Below are 23,725 nucleotides of genomic sequence, written 5' to 3' on the forward strand. Positions count from 1 at the left end.
TGCCAACCAGGGAGCACGTTCCACCTGGGAACAGTGTGGCAGGAACTATGGTTCCACCTGGCTTTTCAGCCATGCTCAGGTGTGAGAGTCATCTGCTCACACTTGGGAAAGGAAGGACAGCTGTAGGGAGGGTGTCTGTGCAACTTCAGTGCTTATCTGTGTTTCTTTGTCTCTTGGTCTCCATCTAGCTCTTGGGGGTTTCTGCTTTGTGTTTTACTCTACTTGCATTCACTTTCTCTTTACTTCTTTTAAGCTTATATGTGATTTATTTTAACAAGTCAAATAATTTTTAAGTACTTAAAAAAATATTATTTTGGACATTTCTCTTACAGGTTTGAGTACCAGTTCTCAAATTTATCAGCCCTAGGAGCTCATTACACTCTTACAAATCATTGAGGCCCTGCTCTAGTTTGCTAGCTGCCAGAATGCAATATACCAGAAACAGAATGACTTTTAAAAAGGGGAATTTAGTAAGTTGCTTGTTTACAGTTCTAAGGCTGAGAAAATGTCCCAATTAAAGCAAGTCTATAGAAGTGTCCAATCAAAGGCATCCAGAGAAAGATACCTTGGTTCAAGAAGGCCAGTGAAGTTCACAGTTTCTCTCTCAAGTGAGAAGGCACATGGTGAACATAGTCAGAGTTTCTTTCTCACCTGGAAGGCACATGGTGAGCACAGCGTCATCTGCTAGCTTTCTCTCCTGGCTTCTGGTTTCATGAAGTTCCCTGGGAGGCATTTTCCTTCTTTATCTCCAAAGGTCACTGGCTGGTAGACTTTCTGCTTCTTGTGGTTTTGTTACTCTCTACTCTCTCAGAAATCTGTCACTTTCTCCAAAATGTTTCCTCTTTTATAGGACTCCAGTAATCTAATCAAGACCTTCCCAAATGGGCGGAGACACACCTCCACCTAACCCATCTTAACAACCACTCTTAATTAAATCACATCTCCTGGGAGATGATATAATTACAATTTCAAACATATAGTACTGAATAGGGAGTATAAGAAACATCTGCCTTTAAAAATTGGGATTAGGATTAAAACATGGCTTTTCTAGGGTACATACATCACTTTCAAACCAGCGCAGGCTCCAGAGAACTTTTTTGCTTATCTGAGTTGTATTTATTAATATTTATCATATTCAAAATTAAAAATGAGAAATTTTAAACTATTCATGAAAAATCATGATAAACCCTTTACATGATAAAATAGCATAGTTTGTGAAAAATAACCATAGTTTCTTTAAAAAAAAATGACGAGAAGAGTGGTACTGTTTTACATTTTTGTAAATATCTTTAATGTCTAGCTTATAGAAGACAGCTAAATTTTCATACCTGCTTTTGCCCTAGTAGCAATTTGTTGTTTGGTTGAAGTAAGAAAATTCTCCCTCACACAAAAAGTTAGTTGAAAAGGAGGAGTTTTTAAATAGCCTTTTTCAGTTGATTGCGGATATTCTTTGAATTATGCCAAAACTCAACAAGTGGTATTTCCTGAAAGTTGGTTACAGCAGAAATCCAAAATCTTATCATTGAACTTACAGTTACATCAAAATCCACTGGTTTCCCTTGTACCTTTTAACTCATGCATAATTTTTTCTGACAACATGTATTGGTCATTCAGAAAATACTGGCACACAGAGTTGTGCCACTCTTCCAAATACATTACACAGTATTCAGAAATCACATTTGTTAGCATCACCACCTGCCTCATCAGAAAAGTCATTACATATTGGAAAAATCATGTTCATGATGGCAGATACAAGTTTTCCAGAATTCTTGTTTTCACTTGAAGTCAAACTTTATCATTAACAACAAAATGACGTTGTTCTCCCTGAGGTAACAGGCTCAGTTCATTTTTTAAAAAAATATTTCTGCCCATGTCTGAATAACCATTGTTTATCAGTTATTCATTCAAATAAAAATAGCACTCCATGAAAAAAAATTGATGTGGAGTTTAGTTCTTTTTTTTTTTAATTTTTTTATTAATAAAAAAAAGAAAAGAAATTAACACAACATTTAGAAATCATTCCATTCTACACATGCACTCAGTAATTCTTAGTATCATCACATAGATGTATGATCATCATTTCTTAGTACATTTGCATCGATTTAGGAAAAGAACTAGCAAAACAGCAGAAAAAGATATAGAATGTTAATATAGAGAAGAGAATTAAAATAATAATACTAATAAAAAATATATATATATAAAAAAAGGAAAAAGAAAAAAACAAAAACCAAAAGATACAAACAAACAAACAAACAAAAAACCATATTTCAGGTGCAGCTTCATTCAGTGTTCCAACATAGTTACATTACACTTAGGTATTATTGTGCTGTCCATTTTTGAGTTTTTGTATCTAGTCCTGTTGCACAGTCTGTATCCCTTCAGCTCCAATTACCTGTTTCTAACTCCTGCTGGTCTCTGTTACCAATGATATATTCCAAGCTGATTCTCGAATGTCGGTTCACATCAGTGGGACCATACAGTATTTGTCCTTTAGTTTTGGGCTAGACTCACTCAGCATAATGTTCTCTAGGTCCATCCATGTTATTACATGCTTCATAAGTTTAGTCTGTCTTAAAGCTGCATAATATTCCATCGTAGGTATACGCCACAGTTTGTTTAGCCACTCGTCTGTTGATGGACATTTTGGCTGTTTCCATCTCTTTGCAATTGTAGATAATGCTGCTATAAACACTGGTGTGCAAATGTCCGTCTGTGTCTTTGCCCATAAGTCCTTTGAGTAGATACCTAGCAGTGGTATTGCTGGGTCGTAATCCATTCTGCCATTCTATGTCTTTTGATTGGGAAATTCAGTCCACCAACTTTCAGTGTTATTACTGTTTGGATAATGTTTTCCTCTACCATTTTGGCTTTTGTACTATATATATCATATCTGATTTTCCTTCCTTCTACACTCTACTCCATACCTCTCTCTTCTGTCTTTTCGTATCTGACTCTAGTGCTCCCTTTAGTATTTCTTGCAGAGCTGGTCTCCTGGTCACAAATTCTCTCAGTGACTTTTTGTCTATAAATGTTTTAATTTCTCCTTCATTTTTGAAGGACAATTTTGCTGGATACAGAAGTCTTGGTTGGCAGTTTTTCTCTTTTAGTAATTTAAATATATCATCCCACTGTCTTCTAGCTTCCATGGTTTCTGCTGAGAAATCTACACATAGTCTTATTGGGTTTCCCTTGTATGTGACAGATTGTTTTTCTCTTGCTGCTTTCAAGATCCTCTCTTTCTCTTTGACCTCTGACATTCTAACTAGTAAATGTCTTGGAGAACGCCTATTTGGGTCTATTCTCTTTGGGGTGCGCTGCACTTCTTGGATCTGTAAATTTAGGTCTTTCATAAGAGTTGGGAAATTTTCAGTGATAATTTCTTCCATTAGTTTTTCTCCTCCTTTTCCCTTCTCTTCTCCTTCTGGGACACCCACAACACGTATATTTGTGCGCTTCATATTGTCATTCAGTTCCCTGATCCCCTGCTCAAGTTTTTCCATTCTTTTCCCTATAGTTTCTGTTTCTTTTTGGAATTCAGATGTTCCATCCTCCAGTTCACTAATTGTAGCTTCTGTCTCTTTAGATCTACCATTGTAGGTATCCATTGTTTTTTTCCATTTTTTCTTCTTTGTCCTTCACTCCCATAAGTTCTGTGATTTGTTTTTTCAGATTTTCTATTTCTTCTTTTTGTTCAGTCCATGTCTTCTTCATGTCCTCCCTCAATTTATTGATTTGGTTTTTGAAGAGTTTTTCCATTTCTGTTCATATATTCAGCATTAGTTGTCTCAGCTCCTGTATCTCATTTGAACTATTGGTTTGTTCCTTTGACTGGGCCATATCTTCAATTTTCCGAGTGTCATCCATTATTTTCTGCTGGTATCTGGGCATTTGATCAGATTTCCCTGGGTATGGGACCCGGCTGGTTGAAAGGTTTTTCTGTGAAATCACTGGGCTCTGTTTTTCTTTTCCTGCCCAGTAGGTGGCGCTCGTGGCGCTCGTCTGTCTGCGGGGCCCACCAGTAAAAGATGCTGTGGCTCCTTTAACTTGCCAATCCGAATCGCAGTAGGCCTGGGAAACCGCGCGTGGAGGTGGGGGGGTCGCCGGCCGCTGCGGCTTGGGGGAGTGCCGGTCCAAATTGCCCAGCTGGCCCGAGATGCCAAGCGTGGCGGGAGGGCCCCACTATCCGACGTTCCCAGTCAGACCGGGGAGCCACGTGCGTGGAGGGGACCCCAGTCGCCAGCCGCCCCGGCCGGGAAAACGCGCGCCCCTCGGGTATCTCACCGCAGCGGATTCTCCCTGCCTGTTCAGCCATTCCAGAATGGGGTATGCTGTCTTTTTGGTCTCTGTCGTGACTCCGGGAGCTGTTTCGTATTGTTTGTTTCTTTAGTTGCTTTTCTGGAGGAGGAACTAAGACCCGTGCGTCTTACTAAGCCGCCCTCTTCTCCGGAAGTCTGGAGTTTAGTTCTTAACTCAAAGAACCTCCCAAATGTTTTTACTCGATGGAACCATGATGTTTCAGTATACACTAGAAATGTTTTATCTGAATTCCCCGTTTTGTCACACAGAGTTTTTTAAAAATGTGTACTCACAGGTCAAGATGTAATGAAATTGGTAATTTGTACTCCTTCATCTGGTTATTACAGCTTGATGCCCAGTAATCAACCATTGCTTTTACACCATTAATACAAATGTCAACACAATGAAAAAAGGCATATAGCATATTAGTATTATTATGAAAGTAGTTTTCACCTCCAGAACCTGCTGAAAGTATCTTGGAAGATCCAGAGGTCCTTGAGATATGCTTTATGAATGTCTGTTAGAAGAAAACCAGGAAAAAAATTGGCACACATTCATTTTTATTTTCCAAGTAATTTTGCTTTCTACAGAGTCAAATTTGGGTTCTTCTGGGTCCACTTTTCTCTAAATTAAGAACTATTTAACACAGGGTGTCACTTTCTTGTATGAAAGGTAAGCGATTTGCTGCTCAGGGTCTGAGAAGCCAGTTCTTCTCTGCTCACTGTCAGCTTTGTCAGAAGTGTAAAGTGAACCCTGCAAGTGCGTAAAGTGCAAATGTGAGTAAGCATATCACAAATCATATGAGCCTAAAAGTATGAACCCCAAACTAGAAATTCCAGGGGAGGGAGGCTATCCAGAGAAGGTGTCACTTGAGATAAGGGTCAGCATAAAAATTGCCAGGCAGAAGAGCTGTGAGCTAGGATTGAGGCATCACTTCAAGATGAAATACAGTTTTTCTCCTAAAGCTTTATACAGATGAATGTAGAAATCTTCCCAAGTTATGGGAAAAGGAACCAATGACGGGACTGTGTGTATATAGGGGTGGGAAGGTTAGGACGGAGAAGGGGACTTCTGCTTTTTGCCTTAATACACTTCTGTACTGTTTGAATCTGTAAGCATGGGTTTATTTTATTTTTTTAAGCTATTCTTAAAAGCAGGTGAAGAAACTTCATTTTAATCATCAAAAGTGGCTTGTGTCCATGTTTACATTATATGTATTAATATCTATATATTAGTATTTATTATAAAAGGTTAGAATTTGGGCAGGCCACGGTAGCTCAGCAGGCAGAGTTCTCCCTGCCATGCCAGAGACCTGAATTCAATTCCTGGTCCCTGCCCATGCAAAAAAAAAAAAAAAAGGCTAGAATTTGGGAGGAGACAAAAGCAGCAGAAGAGTCCAAATAGGCTAACTAGCTAGAATTTCCTGGTGATATTTATATAAAGTATAATTTTAAAGTATGTTTTTATTTATAAAATTGTTAAAATGCTTAAAAGCATTTTATATAGAGTTTTATATTTACTTTATATAAAGGTTCATATATACTTTGTATATGTGGGCATGTATATGTACCTGTACATGTACACACACACATACAGAATGACCGTCTGATTTCCCTGGGGACAGTCCCAATGTATACCTTTTGCCCTGGAATAATTATTAGTTAGCTCCTTTCCCTCTCAAGCGCCCTGTTTTGGATGCTGAATTATATGTTCACCCTATTTTATATATAGATGCTTAAAAATATAACTACACTTAGCATATGTCCACGTTTATATGTGCGTACATGTATTTGTATGTGCATGCAGACTATCCGTACATCTATTGTCTTTTTAAGGTGTATTTAGAAAGTTGTTATGGCTAAAATACAGACTCCAGAAGAAGTAGTAGCATAAGTCTGATGACCATGGCTATTAATTACAGATTAGTTATTTTTAAAAAATATTGGTTCACCAGAAGTTTCACATCTGTAACATTTTTGTTAGCCTTTTTCTTATCCACTCTGTCTTAATACTACTGAGAATAGTGAGTTATTGCACAAAACAGCTTTACAGAAAACATTTTAGAAAGTTATATGCAAATTAAATCTTGCCTTCTTTCCAATTTATACTTCTTTCTCTGAAACATGCTGTCAGCTTTTGACAGGATCTCCTCAGGCTTCTGTTGTAAGTCACTTTGTATGAAGAAATGTAGTGGAGTTACTTTAACTATTTTAAATCATAGAATACTGATTTTTGGTGAGAACGTTTGCCCTCTCAAATGATTGCTTTTGTAAGTCTTAATTTTCATTTTTGGGATTTTTTTTTAAGGCAGGTATGTCTGATAAGATCTGTGGGTCCTTTGTCACTTTACTTCATGTTCTTATTGGTCACTCAGATTGAACTGGGTAATGGGGTAAGGCAGGTCGTGCCCCCCCAGGGGCTGAACTGGGTAATGGGGTAAGGCAGGTCGTGCCCCCCCAGGGGCTGAGAACCCAGGTGGGTCTGGTGTTCAGTGGGGACTGTGAGGGGACATGGCTACTCACCCTAGCCCTTCTTGTCACCCCAGAGTGGCCCTGTCTTCCTAATTTTCAAGCACAGGTGTACAGATTTTTACATTAAATCATACAGATTTTCAACATTAACTCAATGTTTCAAAAAACACCATGTGGTCATATGAAACCTGTGGGTGAACCAGATTTGCCCAATGACCTACAGCAGGTGCCCTTTGCTCTGCAAACTTAGAACTGGTTTCTTTGTTTCCCTTGGGCTTTTAACTGTAGCGCTTCCTGAGATCAGCCAAGGAGCTCGATAACTATGCTCTGAAGGCTGTTTGTGACAAAACTTGATGGTCTAGGTCTCGGTCACTATTAAGATTGGAAAAGTGGGTGCTAGAGTCTTAAAGACTTTAAATTGCATCCTTAACAGCTGTTGCTTGCTTTTGCAATTTGCATTTGCAGATTTGGAGTCTTTTGTAACCTGTTGTATTGACTCCTAGAATATAAACTTCTTGAGGGGCTGAAACTCTAACTCTGTGCCTCTTACCTGAAATTCCCTTTTCTCCCTTTGCCCCCTCACCATATCTACAGAGTTAAATTCTACCCATCAGGATCCAGTAAATGTCACTTAGTTCTCCAGGTCTCTACCAATTATCTCCCTTCTGCCTTCCCTCCCAGCCCATTCCTGAGCCTCCCACCCAGTCTGAAAACAATCTCTCTTCTCTGAATTCCCAAACCTTTTCCCTGCATGCCTGATCCTGCAGGTTCACTGTGAATCTTGTTTTGAATTGTTTCACAAACACTCCTCCCCGCTACACTGCAAGCCTTTAGGGAAGGATTTTAGTGTCAGACCTCAGGCCTGCATTTGGCTGGTTGATAAAAACCACCCGAAGAGCCTCTTGAGGAGAAAGGAAGGAGACTTTTCAGTGTACACTCTTTTTTTTTTTTTTTTTTTTTTTTTTTTTTTTTTTTTAAAGGAAAGACAGAGAGAAGGAAGGAAGGATAGAAGGAAGGAAGGAAGGAAGAAAGGGAAACATCTTTAAACATTTTCTTGTTTTATTGTATTTTGTTTTTCCGTTTTTTGTTACATGGGCTAGGGCCGGGAATCGAACCGAGGTCCTCCGACATAGCAGGCAAGCACTTTGCCCGCTGAGCCACCGCGGCCCGCCCTTCAGTGTACACTCTTGATGCCTTTTGAATTTGGTGTCATATGACTGTATTACTTAGTCATAAAATGAAGTATAAAAATGCATGTGAATTCTAGGGTCTCACTCCAGCTATTCTAAATCAGAATTGGGGTGGGGGCAGGGGGGTGTTGGAGAGTCTGTCCTATTTTAAAGATCCCTCGGTGATTCTGATCACCAGGTTTGGGAGCCACCATCTCAAAGCACACAGTAGGTATTCCAGAAGCATTTGTTCAAAGGAGGAGTGAACTCTTGTTTTCTTATAGCACTTAGTCTGATGCCTTGCACATGGCAGCTGTGTAATGAATATTTGTTGAGTCCGGATATCCCTGCCGCCATCCCATTGCTTAGCTGTGGTCCGCCCACTCTTCTTGAGGCTCTCTCTGTCCAGACCACCAGGATGCCTACTAATTGGTCTGCTGCCCCCCAGCTTGCCTCCCTCAGATCCTTTCCTAACACAGCCACCTGCATGATTTCTTTTTTTTTTTTTTTGGTAACTCAAATATGATTGTGACTTTCCTGATGGTTCTCGGTTACCTGCACTGTAAAATTTACTGTGGGGAATGCTTTTGAAAATTCTCTGTAATTTGACCCTCTCCTTCCTTTCTGGCCCATCTTACTCAAAGACAGAAGCTGTTGAATGTGGCTGGCCCTGCTGTGGGTGCCGGAGAGGTGGCAGTGCCCACCGCCTCCCTACCATGGCCCCTAGGGGATGGTGTGCCCCTTTATTATTGTACTTTGTTTTGTTCTGCTTAGAGTTTCTTGCCAGGCTCCTGTTTTATTAATTCATTGATGCCAAGCATTCCAGGGCCCCTGTAAATAGAAGTTGTCATCACTTCATCCTCTAAGTACCTCCTGTGTAGCATCATGGAGCCCAATTATTGCTTCACAAGTTTCTTTATTCCCTAGACTCAGAGCTCCTTGAGGGTAGACATCTCATTTAGTCACCTCCATATCTCCGTGGTAAGAATTGGCATATTTGCTGGATAGCATTGACGCAAAAATAACTTTGTGTGTGTAGTAAGAAGGCTAGTCAGGATACTACTTAGCAATAGAGCAACTATGATTTTAAAAATCATAGTTTTTTTTTTGAAAAATCATAGGATTTCTGCCACGCGGTGGTCAGTATTCCCCTGAAAGATAGCATACTTGGTGTTTCCAAAGTTAGAAGGCATGGTAGTCAAGAATTCTGCCACTGGACCACCATGGCACCACCCTCGAAGGGTTTTTAATAACATGTATAATGATGTTTCTTACTGTATATCTGTTATTCTAACTGTAAGTATGATTGAAATATTAATTAAGTTTTAACATTGGCCTTTTTTTTTTTTTTTTTTTTGCATGGGCAGGCACCGGGAACTGAACCTGTGTCTCTGGCATGGCAGCAAGAACTCTGCCACTGAGCCACTGTTGCACTGCCCTAACATTGGCCTTTTATTAACCATTCTAACTGAACAATCAGGGAAAGAATCACAGAATCCTACAGAATTGGGTGGGCTTATAATCTAACCAGAACACCCCAGAGCATGTATTGGACTTGGCTCCAAAAATAAGCCATGAAAAATTATGTTTCCCATATGAAAGTGGATCCTAGTGGGAGATTCAAGGTGCTGCAGTAGAGTTTTTTTGAAAGAAGCAGACGTTTTGGGGTAGAAAGATAGAGTAGATGAAGTCAGCATAGAACTAAGCTGAGATACAAGCCCCCTTTTTAAATCTTGTAATATGTGTGTCACCAGATCTAACTGGATGAAGAACTGAAATAATGAATGACCTTAGAGAAGCCAAGCAGGGTAAGAATATATGAGTCAGGAGAGCAGGTAGGTCCTACTGGGGCCCAGAGCAGAGACCTCAAGGAAGGCAAGAGAAACATCAGCAAAGCATGTCATTGGTTTATAATCCAGCGAAGGTCAAATCCCTGAGATCTGTCCAGGGATGCCCCTTTCTCCCATAAAGGAAGGAGAGGAATCATATACATTGCACTTCATTTGACTCTACTCTTCATTATAGATTTAATCCTCCATACTTCTAGAAAGATTACATTTAAAGACAAATACAGGAAACAAGAGTAAAGAACTAGCCTTAACTAAAGTGAGACAGTAGTTACACCAGAAGCCCAGACCAAGAATGGTGGTAATTGGTGATAAAAGTTAGTTCTGGGAGATCCGCAGTGGCTCAGTGACAGAGTTCTCGCCTGCCATGCTGGAGACCTGGGTTGGGTTCCCAGTGCCTGCCCATGTAATTAAAAAAAAAAAAAAAAAAGTTAGTTCTAAACTTCCATGTCTCAAAATTAAAAGAGAAATGTGACAAGTATATTGTTCTCATCTGAACTGAAGAATTTGTAGAAATGTACTTTTTTTGTATGGCTGAGGCAATAACAGAACTTATCAAATGAATCCTTACATAATGGATACTAAACAACATAAGGGGCACAGCTTATAATGGCAGCTTCACAAAAGGTAGAAGAGAGATTCTTTATGTGGCCATCTGGTCTCTCCAACCTGAGTAAATATCAGGAACTAGATTTCATACTCTAGCACTGGGAAGACTTTGAGGCTGAGGATTTTAAAGAAATACCATCAAGCTATATGCAGGCCTTACTTGGTAGGGGATGGTGCAAAGAAACAGGATAAGTAGCTTATTAGTATGTCCCTTAGGCCAGTGTTTTTGAGTTTGTACATGCAGGAGTTATCTGTTAGTGGATAGTGAAATTTATTTAGCGAGTTTCTGTGAACATTTTTAAAAAGAAATAGGACAGAACAGGATGGACTGTGTCACACATAGTAAGGGTAAGTGTTACTTTCATTTGTGTCTCAGATCCCTGTGTGCTGTGTGTTTCTCAGCATGGGTAAGTTTGAAAGCCACTGCTTGTGACTGTCCCTCACTAGACTGTTGGTTAGGCGGCTCAACTCCTAAGAGCCCAGGCTCATGGTGTAGGACAGTGTTCACTCAGAGAGAACAACAGTATCTGGGCTCGGGGGACAACAGAGATGGGGTCCTCAGCCAGAACAAGTGCCACTGAGCCTTTACATTGTGTTAATTTAGGAACCTGTGATGGGATTCATTATTGCAGACTCAGAAAATGCTTTCCTGGTTTCATATTTTGTCTCTTTTTGTTTGCCTTTGGCACCTCAGAGTTCTTTTTTGAAAGCCTAGTCTGCTTTGGCTATGATGACGGGGAGACCAGGAAAGACCTGTGTTGGGTGCTGCATGGGCCAGCAGTGCAGTAGGGAAGGCGCCTTCGTGCTTAGACCTCCTGCACACAGAGATGGTCTTTGCTGAAGAAGGGCAGAGACTGGGGGGCCCAGCAGGAAAGCTTGGGACCCATCAGAGCCACAAACTTGGGAAGCTTCCTCCAGGTTTTGCTTCTTCTCTGAGCAGGCAGTACTTCCTCATAGGCACTGCTTCCTTAGTGAAAACTCGTTATTTAAAAAAAATAATTATTTTCTTGCTTCAGGACTTGTATTTGAATCAAAACTTCAAGGGTTCTCTTTGAAAATAGGTAGGAGGCTCATGGCAGGGCCTTGGCATTTCCTAACTCCAGGGCTTCAGTGCAGCAGCCCTGAGTGTGATGAGACACTTGACGTTTGGGAAAAAAAAATTCTTCCCCTAAATTTGGGCATGTATCTATAGCTATAACACTGGAGAAAGAAGAGGAAAGAGTTGTGGGAGGATTTCCAACTATAACAACCATCAGCAGTGTCATGAAAACAGGCTGGAGCGAGAAAAAGGCTTAGTTTGTAATGTTGACTCCAAATCTTGGGAGCAACAACAGAATGAGATGAAATCTTAGATTTTCGTACTAAGAAAAGGGATTTGAAAGGAGGTTTATTGAAAATGGCCTAGTAATAAAGAAGCTGCTCCTGGAAGGCCCTCTGACCATTTCTCTCCTCTTGTTTCAGATGACAGTCATGTCCCTTTCCAGAGACCTCAAGGACAGCTTTCACAGTGACACGGTGCTCTCCATCCTGAATGAGCAGCGCATCCGGGGCATTCTGTGTGACGTCACCATCATCGTGGAGGACACCAAGTTTAAAGCCCACAGCAATGTCCTGGCTGCATCAAGCCTTTATTTCAAAAATATATTTTGGAGCCATACAATCTGTATTTCCAGCCATGTCCTAGAACTGGATGATCTCAAAGCTGAAGTGTTTACAGAAATACTGAATTATATCTACAGCTCCACAGTTGTTGTTAAGAGACAGGAAACAGTCACTGACCTTGCAGCAGCAGGAAAAAAGCTGGGAATATCATTCTTAGAAGATCTTACCGATCGCAACTTCTCCAATTCTCCGGGCCCCTATGTATTCTGCATCACCGAGAAGGGAGTGGTTAAAGAAGAAAAGAATGACAAAAGGCATGAAGAACCAGCCATCACCAATGGGCCAAGGATCACAAATGCGTTTTCCATCATCGAAACAGAAAATAGCAATAACATGTTTTCTCCACTGGACTTGAGGGCAAGTTTCAAAAAGGTCTCGGACTCCATGAGGACAAATAGCCTTTGCCTAGAGAGGACTGAAGTGTGCCATGAGGCCGAGCCCGTCCGTACCTTGGCAGAGCACTCGTATGCTGTTTCTTCTGTGGCCGAAGCTTACAGAAGTCAGCCTGTGCGTGAACCTGAGAGCAACTCCCCTTGTAAAACAGGTAAAGAAAATTGTGATGCTCTTGCAGCAAAGCCGAAAACATGCCGAAAGCCAAAGAAACTCCCCATACCCCAAGATTCTGAATCCCCTGCAGAAAATATACCAGCCCCTCCAGTCTCCAACTTAGAGGTTAATCAGGAAAGAAGTCCACAGCCAGCTGCAGTTCTTTCTCGTTCAGTTTCTCCCGACAATGAAGGAGATGCCAGTTTTCCCAGGGAAGAGGAGGATAAATCTTCTGACGCTCCTGGGCCTCCGGCCGCAGAGGTTCCACCTCTTGTTTACAATTGTAGCTGTTGTTCCAAATCCTTTGACAGCAGTGCTTTGCTCAGCGCCCACATGCAGCTTCACAAGCCAGCCCAGGAGCCTCCAGTGTGCAAGCACTGCAACAAGCAGTTCACCACCCTGAACAGATTGGGTCGGCACGAGCAGATCTGTGTGAGGTCGAACCACATGCCCATTCCTGGAGGAGACCAACGCTTTTTAGAAAACTATCCTACCATTGGCCAAAATGGAGGTTCATTCACAGGCTCAGAACCTTTGTTAGCTGAGAATAGGATTGGTGAATTTCCCAGTACAGGAGGTACCTTGCCAGAAACAGACCACATGGTTAAATTTGTTAACGGGCAAATGCTCTATAGTTGTGTTGTGTGCAAACGTAGTTACGTGACTTTATCCAGCCTCCGCAGACATGCAAACGTTCACTCTTGGAGAAGAACGTATCCTTGCCATTACTGCAACAAAGTGTTTGCATTGGCTGAATACAGGACAAGACATGAAATTTGGCATACAGGAGAAAGGCGTTATCAGTGCATTTTCTGCCTTGAAACTTTCATGACTTACTATATACTCAAAAACCATCAGAAGTCTTTCCATGCCATAGATCACAGGCTCTCCATCAGTAAAAAAACAGCCAATGGAGGCCTGAAGCCTAGTGTCTATCCATATAAACTTTATAGACTACTGCCTATGAAATGCAAGAGAGCTCCTTATAAGAGCTACCGAAATGCTTCCTATGAAAATGCTCGAGAAAACAGTCAAAGGAATGAGTCGGCACCTGGCACTTATGTTATTCAGAACGCACACAGCTCTCAGTTACGTGAACTGAATTTCCCAGACAGCATGAATACCCTGACAGACAGCCCAGCCTTGCCACTGGGAGCACCTGCGTGTCAGGACATACCCCCTCCCACAAAGGTCCCAAATGCAGAGGGCACCAAGTGGGGAGAGGGAGCGCTGAAAATCGATCTTGCCAGTAACGTTTACTCTTCTGAGGTGTCCATTTCCTCCAGTGAAAACGCTGCCAGCTCTGCCCCCCAGGCAGGGGACACGCCAGTCTTGCCTGTGAGTAAGGGCAGTGAGAACTCGGCCTCTGTGATCAGCTACAGTGGCCCGGCGCCCTCGGTCATCGTGCACAGCAGCCGGTTCCCCTCGGTCATCGTGCACAGCAACGCCCTGGCGGCCATGGCCCCTCCGGACCCGGCTGCTGGTCAGTCCCTGAAAGAGGACAGCTGGCCTGAGCCCGACAAAGTGGGCAGAGTCCTAAGCAGACCTAAAAGCATTAAGGAGAAAAAAAAAATGACACCATGCAACAGAGGAGAAATATCAGAGGAGCCAAAATCTACTGTCGATCCCGGAGGGTCTCCGGTTAAAACTGCAAATACCGCTGGAGAAACCAGTAAGATTGAAACCTACATTGCAAAACCTGCTCTACCGGGAACCTCCGCCAACAGCAGTGTGGCGCCCCTCTGCCAGATAACAGTGAAAATCGGGAATGAGGCGATTGTGAAGAGGCATATCCTAGGATCCAAGCTGTTTTATAAAAGAGGAAGAAAACCCAAATGTCAAACGCAGGAAGAAAGTTTGCCGCAAGACAGTGACCCGGAGGCCAGCACTGGCAGCCCGCTCGGGCTCTGCCAGTCGGAATGTGTGGACATGAGCGAGATGTTCGATGACACAAGCGACCAGGATTCCACCGACAAGCCGTGGCGCCCTTACTACAACTACAAGCCCAAAAAGAAGTCTAGGCAGCTGAAGAAAATGAGGAAAGTCAACTGGAGGAAAGAGCATGGAAACAGGAGCCCAAGCAATAAGTGTAAATACCCAGCAGAGCTGGACTGTGCTGTGGGGAAGGGCCCTCAGGATAAGGCTTTTGAGGAAGAAGAAAACAAGGAGATGCCCAAGCTGCAGTGTGAACTCTGCGATGGAGACAAAGCAGCAGCCGCTGGGAACCCAGCGAGGCCCCACCGACACCTCACCGCCAGGCCTTACACCTGTGAGCTCTGCGCCAAGCAGTTCCAGAGCCCTTCCACGCTCAAAATGCACATGAGATGCCATACAGGAGAGAAGCCATACCAGTGCAAGACCTGCGGAAGGTGCTTCTCAGTGCAAGGAAACTTGCAGAAACACGAACGCATCCACCTGGGCGTGAAGGAGTTCATCTGTCAGTATTGCAGTAAGGCGTTCACGTTGAACGAAACCCTCAAAATCCACGAAAGAATCCACACAGGCGAAAAGCGTTACCACTGTCAGTTCTGCTTTCAGAGTTTTTTGTATCTCTCTACAAAACGGAATCACGAGCAGAGGCATGTTCGGGAGCATAACGGGGAGGGCTATGCCTGCTTCCAGTGCCCCAAAATTTGCAAAACAGCCGCTGCCCTTGGAATGCACCAAAAGAAACACTTATTCAAAAGTCCAAGTCAGCAGGAAAAAATAGAAGGTGACATGTGCCATGAAAACTCAAATCTCTTGGAAAATCGTTTCATTGATTCAGAAGACAGTGACCAAAAGGATAATGTACAAACCATTGTTGAAAATGTCGTCCTTTAAGTGGCGTTAGTTAGAAAATTCTTCAGAAATAAAAGTTGGGTGTTTTTGTTTTGTTTTTTTTTTTGGTTTTTGGTTTAGTTTTGTTCACGTAACAGTCATGAAGGAGTGATACGTAAAACAAAACAAAAACAAAATCTCACTTGTGAAAAGTCTAGAAAAAGGATACTTTTATATCTGCTTTGGGTTTTAGCATTACCTTGATGCAAAGTGCACAAAAGCAAAATAGCTGAAACCTCCAATATCCCAAGTCTCTTGTGAAAGTTAATGAAGTTTTTAGCTGTGGCATTTCTACCAGTGAAAAAAAGAGTTTAAATTTAGCCTAATTTAAAACTCTTTCTAGCAAGTGCTAATAGGAACTGGCTGCTGAACTGTCTTTAATCACTGGAGAAAATAAGGGTCAGATTTCATGAAAATGTCATTTTTACAAATATGTGCAAAGCTGCGTGAGCTATGGCAGTCTTTTTCCCATCCAGCTTCTGCACTATTCAAATTCATTTAAATTAATGGATACGTATGAAATACTTAACAATATATAGCTGAAAATATGTGCGAAATGAGTAACCTAAGCTCGACATTCATACATTCTCTAGAACTACTTTTCTGCAACAGAAATCTTGTAAAATGCATATATATAAATCACTGTAATTTTTCCTGCCCATTTCCCTTGTAGAGAATTATGATGATGAGCAGCAGATCTGCAAACGAGGAGGACTGATGTAAAAATCAGTAGAAAGCATTTTAAATGACTTGAGAGCATGTATGTGCTTTTAGATGGAAAGCTGTTTTCTTGAAGTTGTGGCCGCGCTGCTGTTAGAACTGGTCTGTTCACATCATAGAAAGCACTCAGTCCACTTCTTAACTGTGGTGATGGGGTGGTGGGGGGCCTCCGAGAACCCCCTGTGATTTTCCATGCATGTATTACTTTGCAGTGGCCTTGCTTCAGAGAATGAAGAGGGGTCAAATTCTGCTGAAACTTTTTGCGGTCTTCCAGTCATCACAAGGCCATGGATGGTGGGGTCTAGTCCAGGCCAACCTTAACCAGTCTCAAGGGTTCAAATAAACTTGTCATCCCCACTCCACCAAAGACGTGTCCAGGATATTTATTTAGCATAAGGCGCACACAGGGTGGTAAATTCCCAGGCACCAGAAAGTGACAGAAAACCTCAGCCCTACAATTGTTAGCCTTCTTAGAGATTATGCAGCCCACAAGTACATATTGCTATAAGGCAAAGGGGCACCATCACCCCCCCACACACCCATTAATGAGTGTGCAAGAGGAAGTGACTGCCTTCCTTAACTATGTTTAGAACAGGGTGGGGAGGGATTCGGTGGCAGGACAGGGTTCTGTCCCTTGCTTAAGTGACTCAGAAGTCGTCCACAAAGCTAGATGCCTTGTCCTCAGTGTGTGCAGACACCTAGCCCCCTGCTGAACACACTCCAGGCTTTTTAATGTTCTTTTATGCTGACCCGCACCATCATTTTACCTTCAAAATCTAATTGTCCTTCAGGATATTGCATCACGTGAACTAGGTTCCTGGGAAGCTGGAACTCATGATTCCTACTTTTTAGACCAGAATAGGAGAGAAAGAAAACATTCCTACCCTTTGATCACCAGTACGAGCAGAAACTGGAACATAGGTTAAGGGGGGCCTGCAGCCATTCACTTTCATTGGGTCTGCTAGATAGAAACCACCGCTGGGCGAGGCTGCAGTGCTGCTGCTGGAAGGAGTGGCTCAGAGAACGCCAGGGCCTCTCTCCAGGTGTCCAGGAAGAAGTAGTATGGATTGGGGTGGGCAAGGAAGTATTCAAACACCTGGAACAGACATGATCAAAGCTGACCTTTTATACTTTACTCTTCAGTAACCCCAATATTGTATCTGCATTTATCTTTTGTTCATCTACTTTCACCTACATACAGTATTATATAGTAGAGGAAAATGGGAAAATGCAAGCGAATTCAACTTAATTTTATACATTGTATATATGTATACCTGCATTGTTTGGGTTTTCATAAAGGTCTTATGGAAATCATTTTGAATTGATAATTAGAATATTGAATAAGCAATCCGGGATCCACTAATTTGTTTGATCAGAATTAGGATTATGAATCAAGGAGAATAACTGTGTATCTTAGCCATTTTGATTTGAGGTAACTCAAAAAATATAAAATCATTACATGTAGTGGTGTCTCCCAACCCTTATATGTGGATATTTTTTAAGTGGACTTGTATGCTGATAATTCTAGACCAAAGTAAATATGGCAGAATATTTATACATGAAAAAATAATTTTGCAAATATTTTCTATAATGTATTATTCGTTTAAAACGTTGATAGCCTGTGTTAGTTTCAGGGAGGGGTGTATATTTTGATAAAAAAATACTTGACTTTGTAATTCTGTATATTCTATACAATTTATAGCAGAGCCATTTTAAGACAGCGTTGTCTCATTTTTTGTTAATTGTGAAAATTTTATTCTGCGTGACGTTTAAGTATGCGTTGAGTACATAACGACCAACTAGGATAAAAGTTAAGTGTAAGCAGTGGCTATACTTTATGCTGTGCAAGATATATTGTAATTTGCTGTTTTAGCATCTGTATTTTGGTTAGAAGATATTATTAAATGCAGATGTTAAGAGTTGGAAAAGTCTAATTTTATTTTTAGAAATAATGAATATAAATTTGTTTTTGCTTGATTAAAATAGCTTATTCCTATGTTAAGTCTCTTATATTTCAATGTTAATTCTTTTGTGCAGCCAAGCAGCTCTTTGATCTTCTGAGTCACAGCTTTGTTTCACATATTATTCATTCTGTGCATTTCAGTTTCCTTGCTTGTTTGCATTCCATGGTACCCACTTCCTGCTTAGGTCTCAAATGGAATATGGCATTAAAAATAAAAAAGGCAGAATAAGAGAAATCGAAGTCTTCTGACAGTGCTTTGGATAGGTCTAACCTATGATAGATCAAAGAGTGAAAAGTTCTCTGGTGTGATCTGCTCCATTCATCACAGGAAACAAATTATATTTGTTGAATACCAGGCATTTGGCAAAGTTCTTTACCTGGACTGTCTCCTTCAGCCCTCCCTGACAGGCCTGGGAAGCAGAGCCCTTCTCTGCATTTGACAGTGACTTTGAGAGGATCCCACAGCCAGCATGTCTGCCTGGCTCCAAAGCTGAACAGAGAACTAGGATAAAGACGGGGCCGCATGTGGGGATGCGGCCCTGAGGGGGCGGTACTGAGAATGTCGGCGCGGGGCAGGAAGGAGGCGAGCGCTGGGCTCGGCCGCACCTGAGGCCTCAGCGCCTGAGGCAATAGACTTCTCTTCCATCTTGGGAGCTTGTCCTATAAAATTAGGTTTTAGGAGTTTGTATGCTTTTTTTTAGAATATTGAGCTAAATTTTAATGATATTCTAAGCTAGTAATTTTTCACATCAAGAAAAAAAAATATTCTCTGTTCACACACTGCACGTCTAACCTTGGCTAATCATATTCAAGGTATAGTCCCAAGGGCTAATGTGAGGGGGAGTTGCCAGTGGCAGGCAGCACCACCCATCCCCAACCCAGAAAAGCCACTCAGTTCACGCCCTAATGACAGGGCAGGAGCAGCAGTTCTTTATTCGAAGGGCAATCCAAACCAAATACAACCAAAATGTGATAATGCTATCTACTAAATCTTTATTATCTAGCAAAACAACAGACTTCCTGTTGAAAGAATTTGTAACAATTGGTAAAGTAACTCAATTAAAAGCATAAAAAATCATGCAAGGTAACCCTGTTTGTACACACTCATTTTAATTATCATGGAGCTTTTAATTCCTGCTGCACACCTTCCACTTTTCTCATTATATATTAATTCAGTTCCCTTTCCTTCTGCCTTCGTCAGCTCTTCTTTGCAAAGGCAACAGTTCTTCCACTTTAGTTCCCTCCTTATCTGAGAATTCTTCACTTTCCCCCTTCCAAATCCCAGCTATCTATTAATCTCCCTTCTGGAGAAAGAACGCCCTTCGACCCTCCCTCCCCCAGTTTACACCTCCTGACCCCAATGTTGCAAGCAAGATGCTCAATGAGCAGGCGAATTTGCTTGGTGTACCTTTTTTTTTTTTTTTTAACTTTTTTTATTGTATAGTATAACATATATACAAAGCAAAGAAATTAAAAAAGCAATGGTTTTCAAAGCACTCTTCAACGAGTGGTTACAGGACAGATCCCAGACTTTGTCATGGGCTACCATACCATCTTCTCAGATTTTTCCTTCTAGCTGCTCCAGAATATAGGAGGTTAGAGGGCTCAAGTATTTTTTTTATCATCACGATCGACTTTTTTTCTTTTTCTGTGAAAAATAGTATATATACAAAAGCTATAAATTTCAAAGCAGAGCATCATAGTTGCAGAACATATTTCAGAGTTTGACATGGATTACAATTTCACAATTTTAGGTCTTTACTTCTGGTTGCTGTAAAATACTGGAGACTAAAAGAAATTTTAATGTAATGATTCAGCATTCGTATTCATTTGTTAAGCCCTACCTTCTATGTATAATTCCACCATCACCTTTGATCTTTCCACACTTCTCTTTAGGGGTGTTTGGGCCCTGGCAATTCTTAATTTTTGATATTGGGAGGGTCTGTCACTAATATGGGGTAGGGAGGTGGAACTGTCTGATGTTCTGGGGAGGCTAGGCTAGGTTTCAGGACTTATCTGGACCAGGGACCCATCTGGAGGTTGTAGGTTTCTGGAAAGTTACTCTAGTGCCTGGAACTCTTGTGGAATCTTATAAATTACCCTAGGTGTTCTTTAGGATTGGCTGGAATGGCCCTCGTTGGGGGTTGGTAGGTATTGACAGGTAGCAAGGTCTACCTGAAGCTTGTGTAAGAGCAACTTCCAGAATAGCCTCTTGACTGTATTTGAACTCTCTCTGCCACTGATATTTTATTAATTACACTTCTTTTCCCCCTTTTGGTTAGGATGGAATTGTTGATCCCACGATGCCAGGTCTGGAGTCGTCCCTGGGAGTCATCTCCCACGTTGCCAGGGAGACTTTCACCCCTGGATGTTTTATCCCACATAGGGGGAGGGCAATGATTTCACTTGCAGAGTTGGACTTAGAGAGAGGCCATATCTGAGCAACAACAGAGGTCCTCCAGAAGTAACTCTTAGGCATGCCTACAGGTAGTCTAAACTTCTCAGCTACCTACATAAGCTTCACAAGAGTAAGCCTCATGATCGAGGGCACAGCTTATTGATTTGGGTGTCCCTAAAGTTTGATACAGTATCAGGGGATTCCCTGATGGCAAGGTTTAATAGTTCCAGATTCTTTCTCCCCTCCCTAAGGGGACTTTGCCAATACTTTTTGATTATTCGCTTGATATTAATATAGGATGTATCCAGGCATTACAATAATCTATACAGGATTAAAGGACCTGGTTCTTATTCTGTGATCCCTTTGTTTCAATTGTTTAAATGAGCTATACAGATCAGTTGAATTAGATTATGCAGTACAGAAAATTTCAGTTCCAGATCAAATAAACCTTTCTTCCCTTGGTCTCAAAGAGTATGTGTGGTTCTAAAATACAGACACTGTCTTCCTTACCCCTATGTTCTGAATTACTTTAACCCCAACCTGTTCGGCTTCATTCTTATCTCTAAATGTCGGATTATATATATAAAATAGCCTCTCAAAATCCTGAAGTAATAATCACCACTCCAGACTTAATGTGTCTGCTCTAAAAGTTTACAATCTAGGCCCCTGCTTTTTTGTAAGCATTTTCTAAAGGTGACCATACCAGTGTTGTTCTTTTATTTCTGGCTTATTTTGTCTCACCAAATGTCCCACATGTTCATTCACATCGTTGCATGCCTCACGACTCTGTTCCTTTTTGTAGCAGCACAACCTTCGTTCATAAGTATACACCATCGTTCGCCAATCTATTTTGCCATCAGCGCATCCTTCAGCCACCTGCATTCACCATGCATTATGTGGAAGGTCCAAAAATCCACAGTCCATTAACATTATCAATTTTAGATAATTTCATTGTTCCCAAGAGAAAGAAAACCAATAAACATATCCTCACTGGTGAACCATTTTTGAAACTATACACTACACTCCAAATTTAAACAATTAATGGAAAAACTGGTTATAGCAGAAATGTGGCTACATTTTTATTCATTCTTCTAAGGAGTCAATGTTATTTATTTAGAATGTTTTCCTGGGAAAGCAAAAATGCCATCTTTTCAATAATTTTTAAATTTATGATATGTAATTAAAGGGACATTTTTATTGCTGTTACAAGAAACTGGTGTACAGAGATTCAAAAGAATAGAACAATGCTAACTTACATAGAACTTTCATTCATTTATTCAAAATATATTTAATCTTGAGTGTCAGGCATTTTATCAAGGCTAAGGCTATAGAGATAAAAGAGGTAGCCTGTATCTTCAAAGGACTTAAGCCTGTTGAGGGAGACTGATGAGCTAACAGACGATTACAAAACAGCCCTACGAGCCCTGAGGTTGTCAGTCCCTCTTCTGGGCTCAGCGCCAAAGTGGCGGGGGTGACGCTGAGCTGAGACCTCCCAGGCCTGGGCCTCAGTGGTGGGGCCAGGTCAGGAGTGACTCAAACAGAGGAAGCACAGGTGGATGTGTGTTGTCCCACAGGGCTGGAGTTTGGGGTGAGGAACCCCGACAGCACCTTGTGGGCCTTACCGGAGAATTTGGACTTTAGTCCTGATAGCAGAAAGGTGAGCAGTGGTAAATGAGGTCAGGTTCTGGTATATATTTTTTAATCTTTTAATATGGAAGTGTGCTCACATAGAAAAGTAGACAGAATGGTATAGTGAGCCCTCATCGTGCTCTTCAACGGTCAACAATTCATGAGAAATCTTGTTTATACCCTCACCCTCTTCCCCCCTCCTCCACTGTTTTGTTTTGAAGCAAATCCCAGACATCACACCATTTCATCTGTAACTATTTCAGTATGCATCTCTAAAAGGTAAGCATTTTTGTATATAACCATAATACCATTATCACACCTTAGAAATTAACAGTTCCTTATATCATCAAATCCCATCAGTTGTTTTCTAATTGTTATTATTTTTTAAAAGTTTCAATCAGAATCCAAATAAGGTTCCTTTCTACAGTTGGTTGATATAACTAGTTGTCTTTTTTCTTTTTCTTTTAATTGTCTTTTAATCTATAGTTTCCTCTCTTTTTCTTTTACCTTATAATTTAATTTTTTTTCAGTAATCATTAAAGTTTAATTTAACTTTTTAACATACAATGACATTCTTATAAGAACCCAACTTCTTACTACTGCACGTGGTCATTTTGATAACCAATTTAGGCAAATGAGTTTAGAAAAAAGCAGCAAATTCATCTAAATCCATGTAGCATCCAACGTTACATCCAAATGTTGTAAAGCAGCATCCACCTGAATAATGAAATTAACAAATTTATGAAGCTCTACACCCAATGTCTTTTTTTTCATCAGCATGATCATCTCTTAGAACACTTGCATCAATTCAGAAAGAGACAAAAAACAACAAAAAAAGAAATAAAACGAAAACAGAAAAAAAATTATACATACCATACCCCTTACCCCCCACCATCGATCACCAGCATTTCAAACCAAATCTGTTTTAATATTTGTTTCCCCTATTATCCATTTTTATTCCATATGTTCTTCTCATCCATCGATAAGGCAGACAAAAGGAGCATCAGACACAAGGTTTTCACAATCACACAGTCACACTGCAAAAGCTTTATCATCACACAATCATCATCAAGAAACATGGCTACTGGAACACAGCTCCACACCCCCAGGCTTACAATTTAATTTTGAAGAAGTTAAGTTTTCTTACAGAGTTTCTAGGCAGTCTGGGAAGTAGCAAGACTACTTCCTAGGTTACGTTATGTTTTTCCATCAAAAGGCGCATGAGGTCTGCTGAGATTCTGGGTTTATTTTGAAGGTAGATCTAATAGGATTTACTGGTGGCTTAGGTACCAGAGGATGAGAAAATGAGAGGAGTGAAAGTTTGAGGCTTGAGTAATTGAAATGATGGAATCACCCACCACACAACTAAATATATGGATCAGGAGCTTAGAAGAGAGAATTTAACTCATGATACGGATTTTAAAGTCATGATTCATTCATGAAAAATGCGTTTGAGTTAGGTACTGGGAGTGCAAGGGTAAGCAAAACAAACAGTCCCTGGAGCTTATGAGTTCGTGGGAAACACAAAAAGCTATATAATCACAACTGTGGAAAGTGCTGTGAAGAAATACTACATGATGCTAGGAGGACATCTA

General features: G+C 41.0%; 1 protein-coding gene across 17 annotated transcripts in view; it reads left to right on the forward strand.

Annotated features, from left to right (window-relative positions):
- Positions 1-16,507, forward strand: part of ZBTB38 (zinc finger and BTB domain containing 38) — a 105,218-nt gene extending 88,711 nt beyond the window's left edge. For all 17 annotated transcript variants that reach the window (XM_077130273.1, XM_077130270.1, XM_077130276.1 and 14 more), the window contains one exon: positions 11,854-16,507. In XM_077130273.1, coding sequence (XP_076986388.1) covers positions 11,854-15,423 — 3,570 coding nt within the window. In that variant the 3' untranslated portion in view covers positions 15,424-16,507. The remainder of the gene's footprint in view (positions 1-11,853) is intronic.
- Positions 16,508-23,725: the final 7,218 nt, after the last annotated feature.

This window comes from Tamandua tetradactyla, chromosome 15 (assembly GCF_023851605.1).
Source record: "Tamandua tetradactyla isolate mTamTet1 chromosome 15, mTamTet1.pri, whole genome shotgun sequence".
Taxonomy (NCBI): Eukaryota; Metazoa; Chordata; class Mammalia; order Pilosa; family Myrmecophagidae; genus Tamandua; species Tamandua tetradactyla.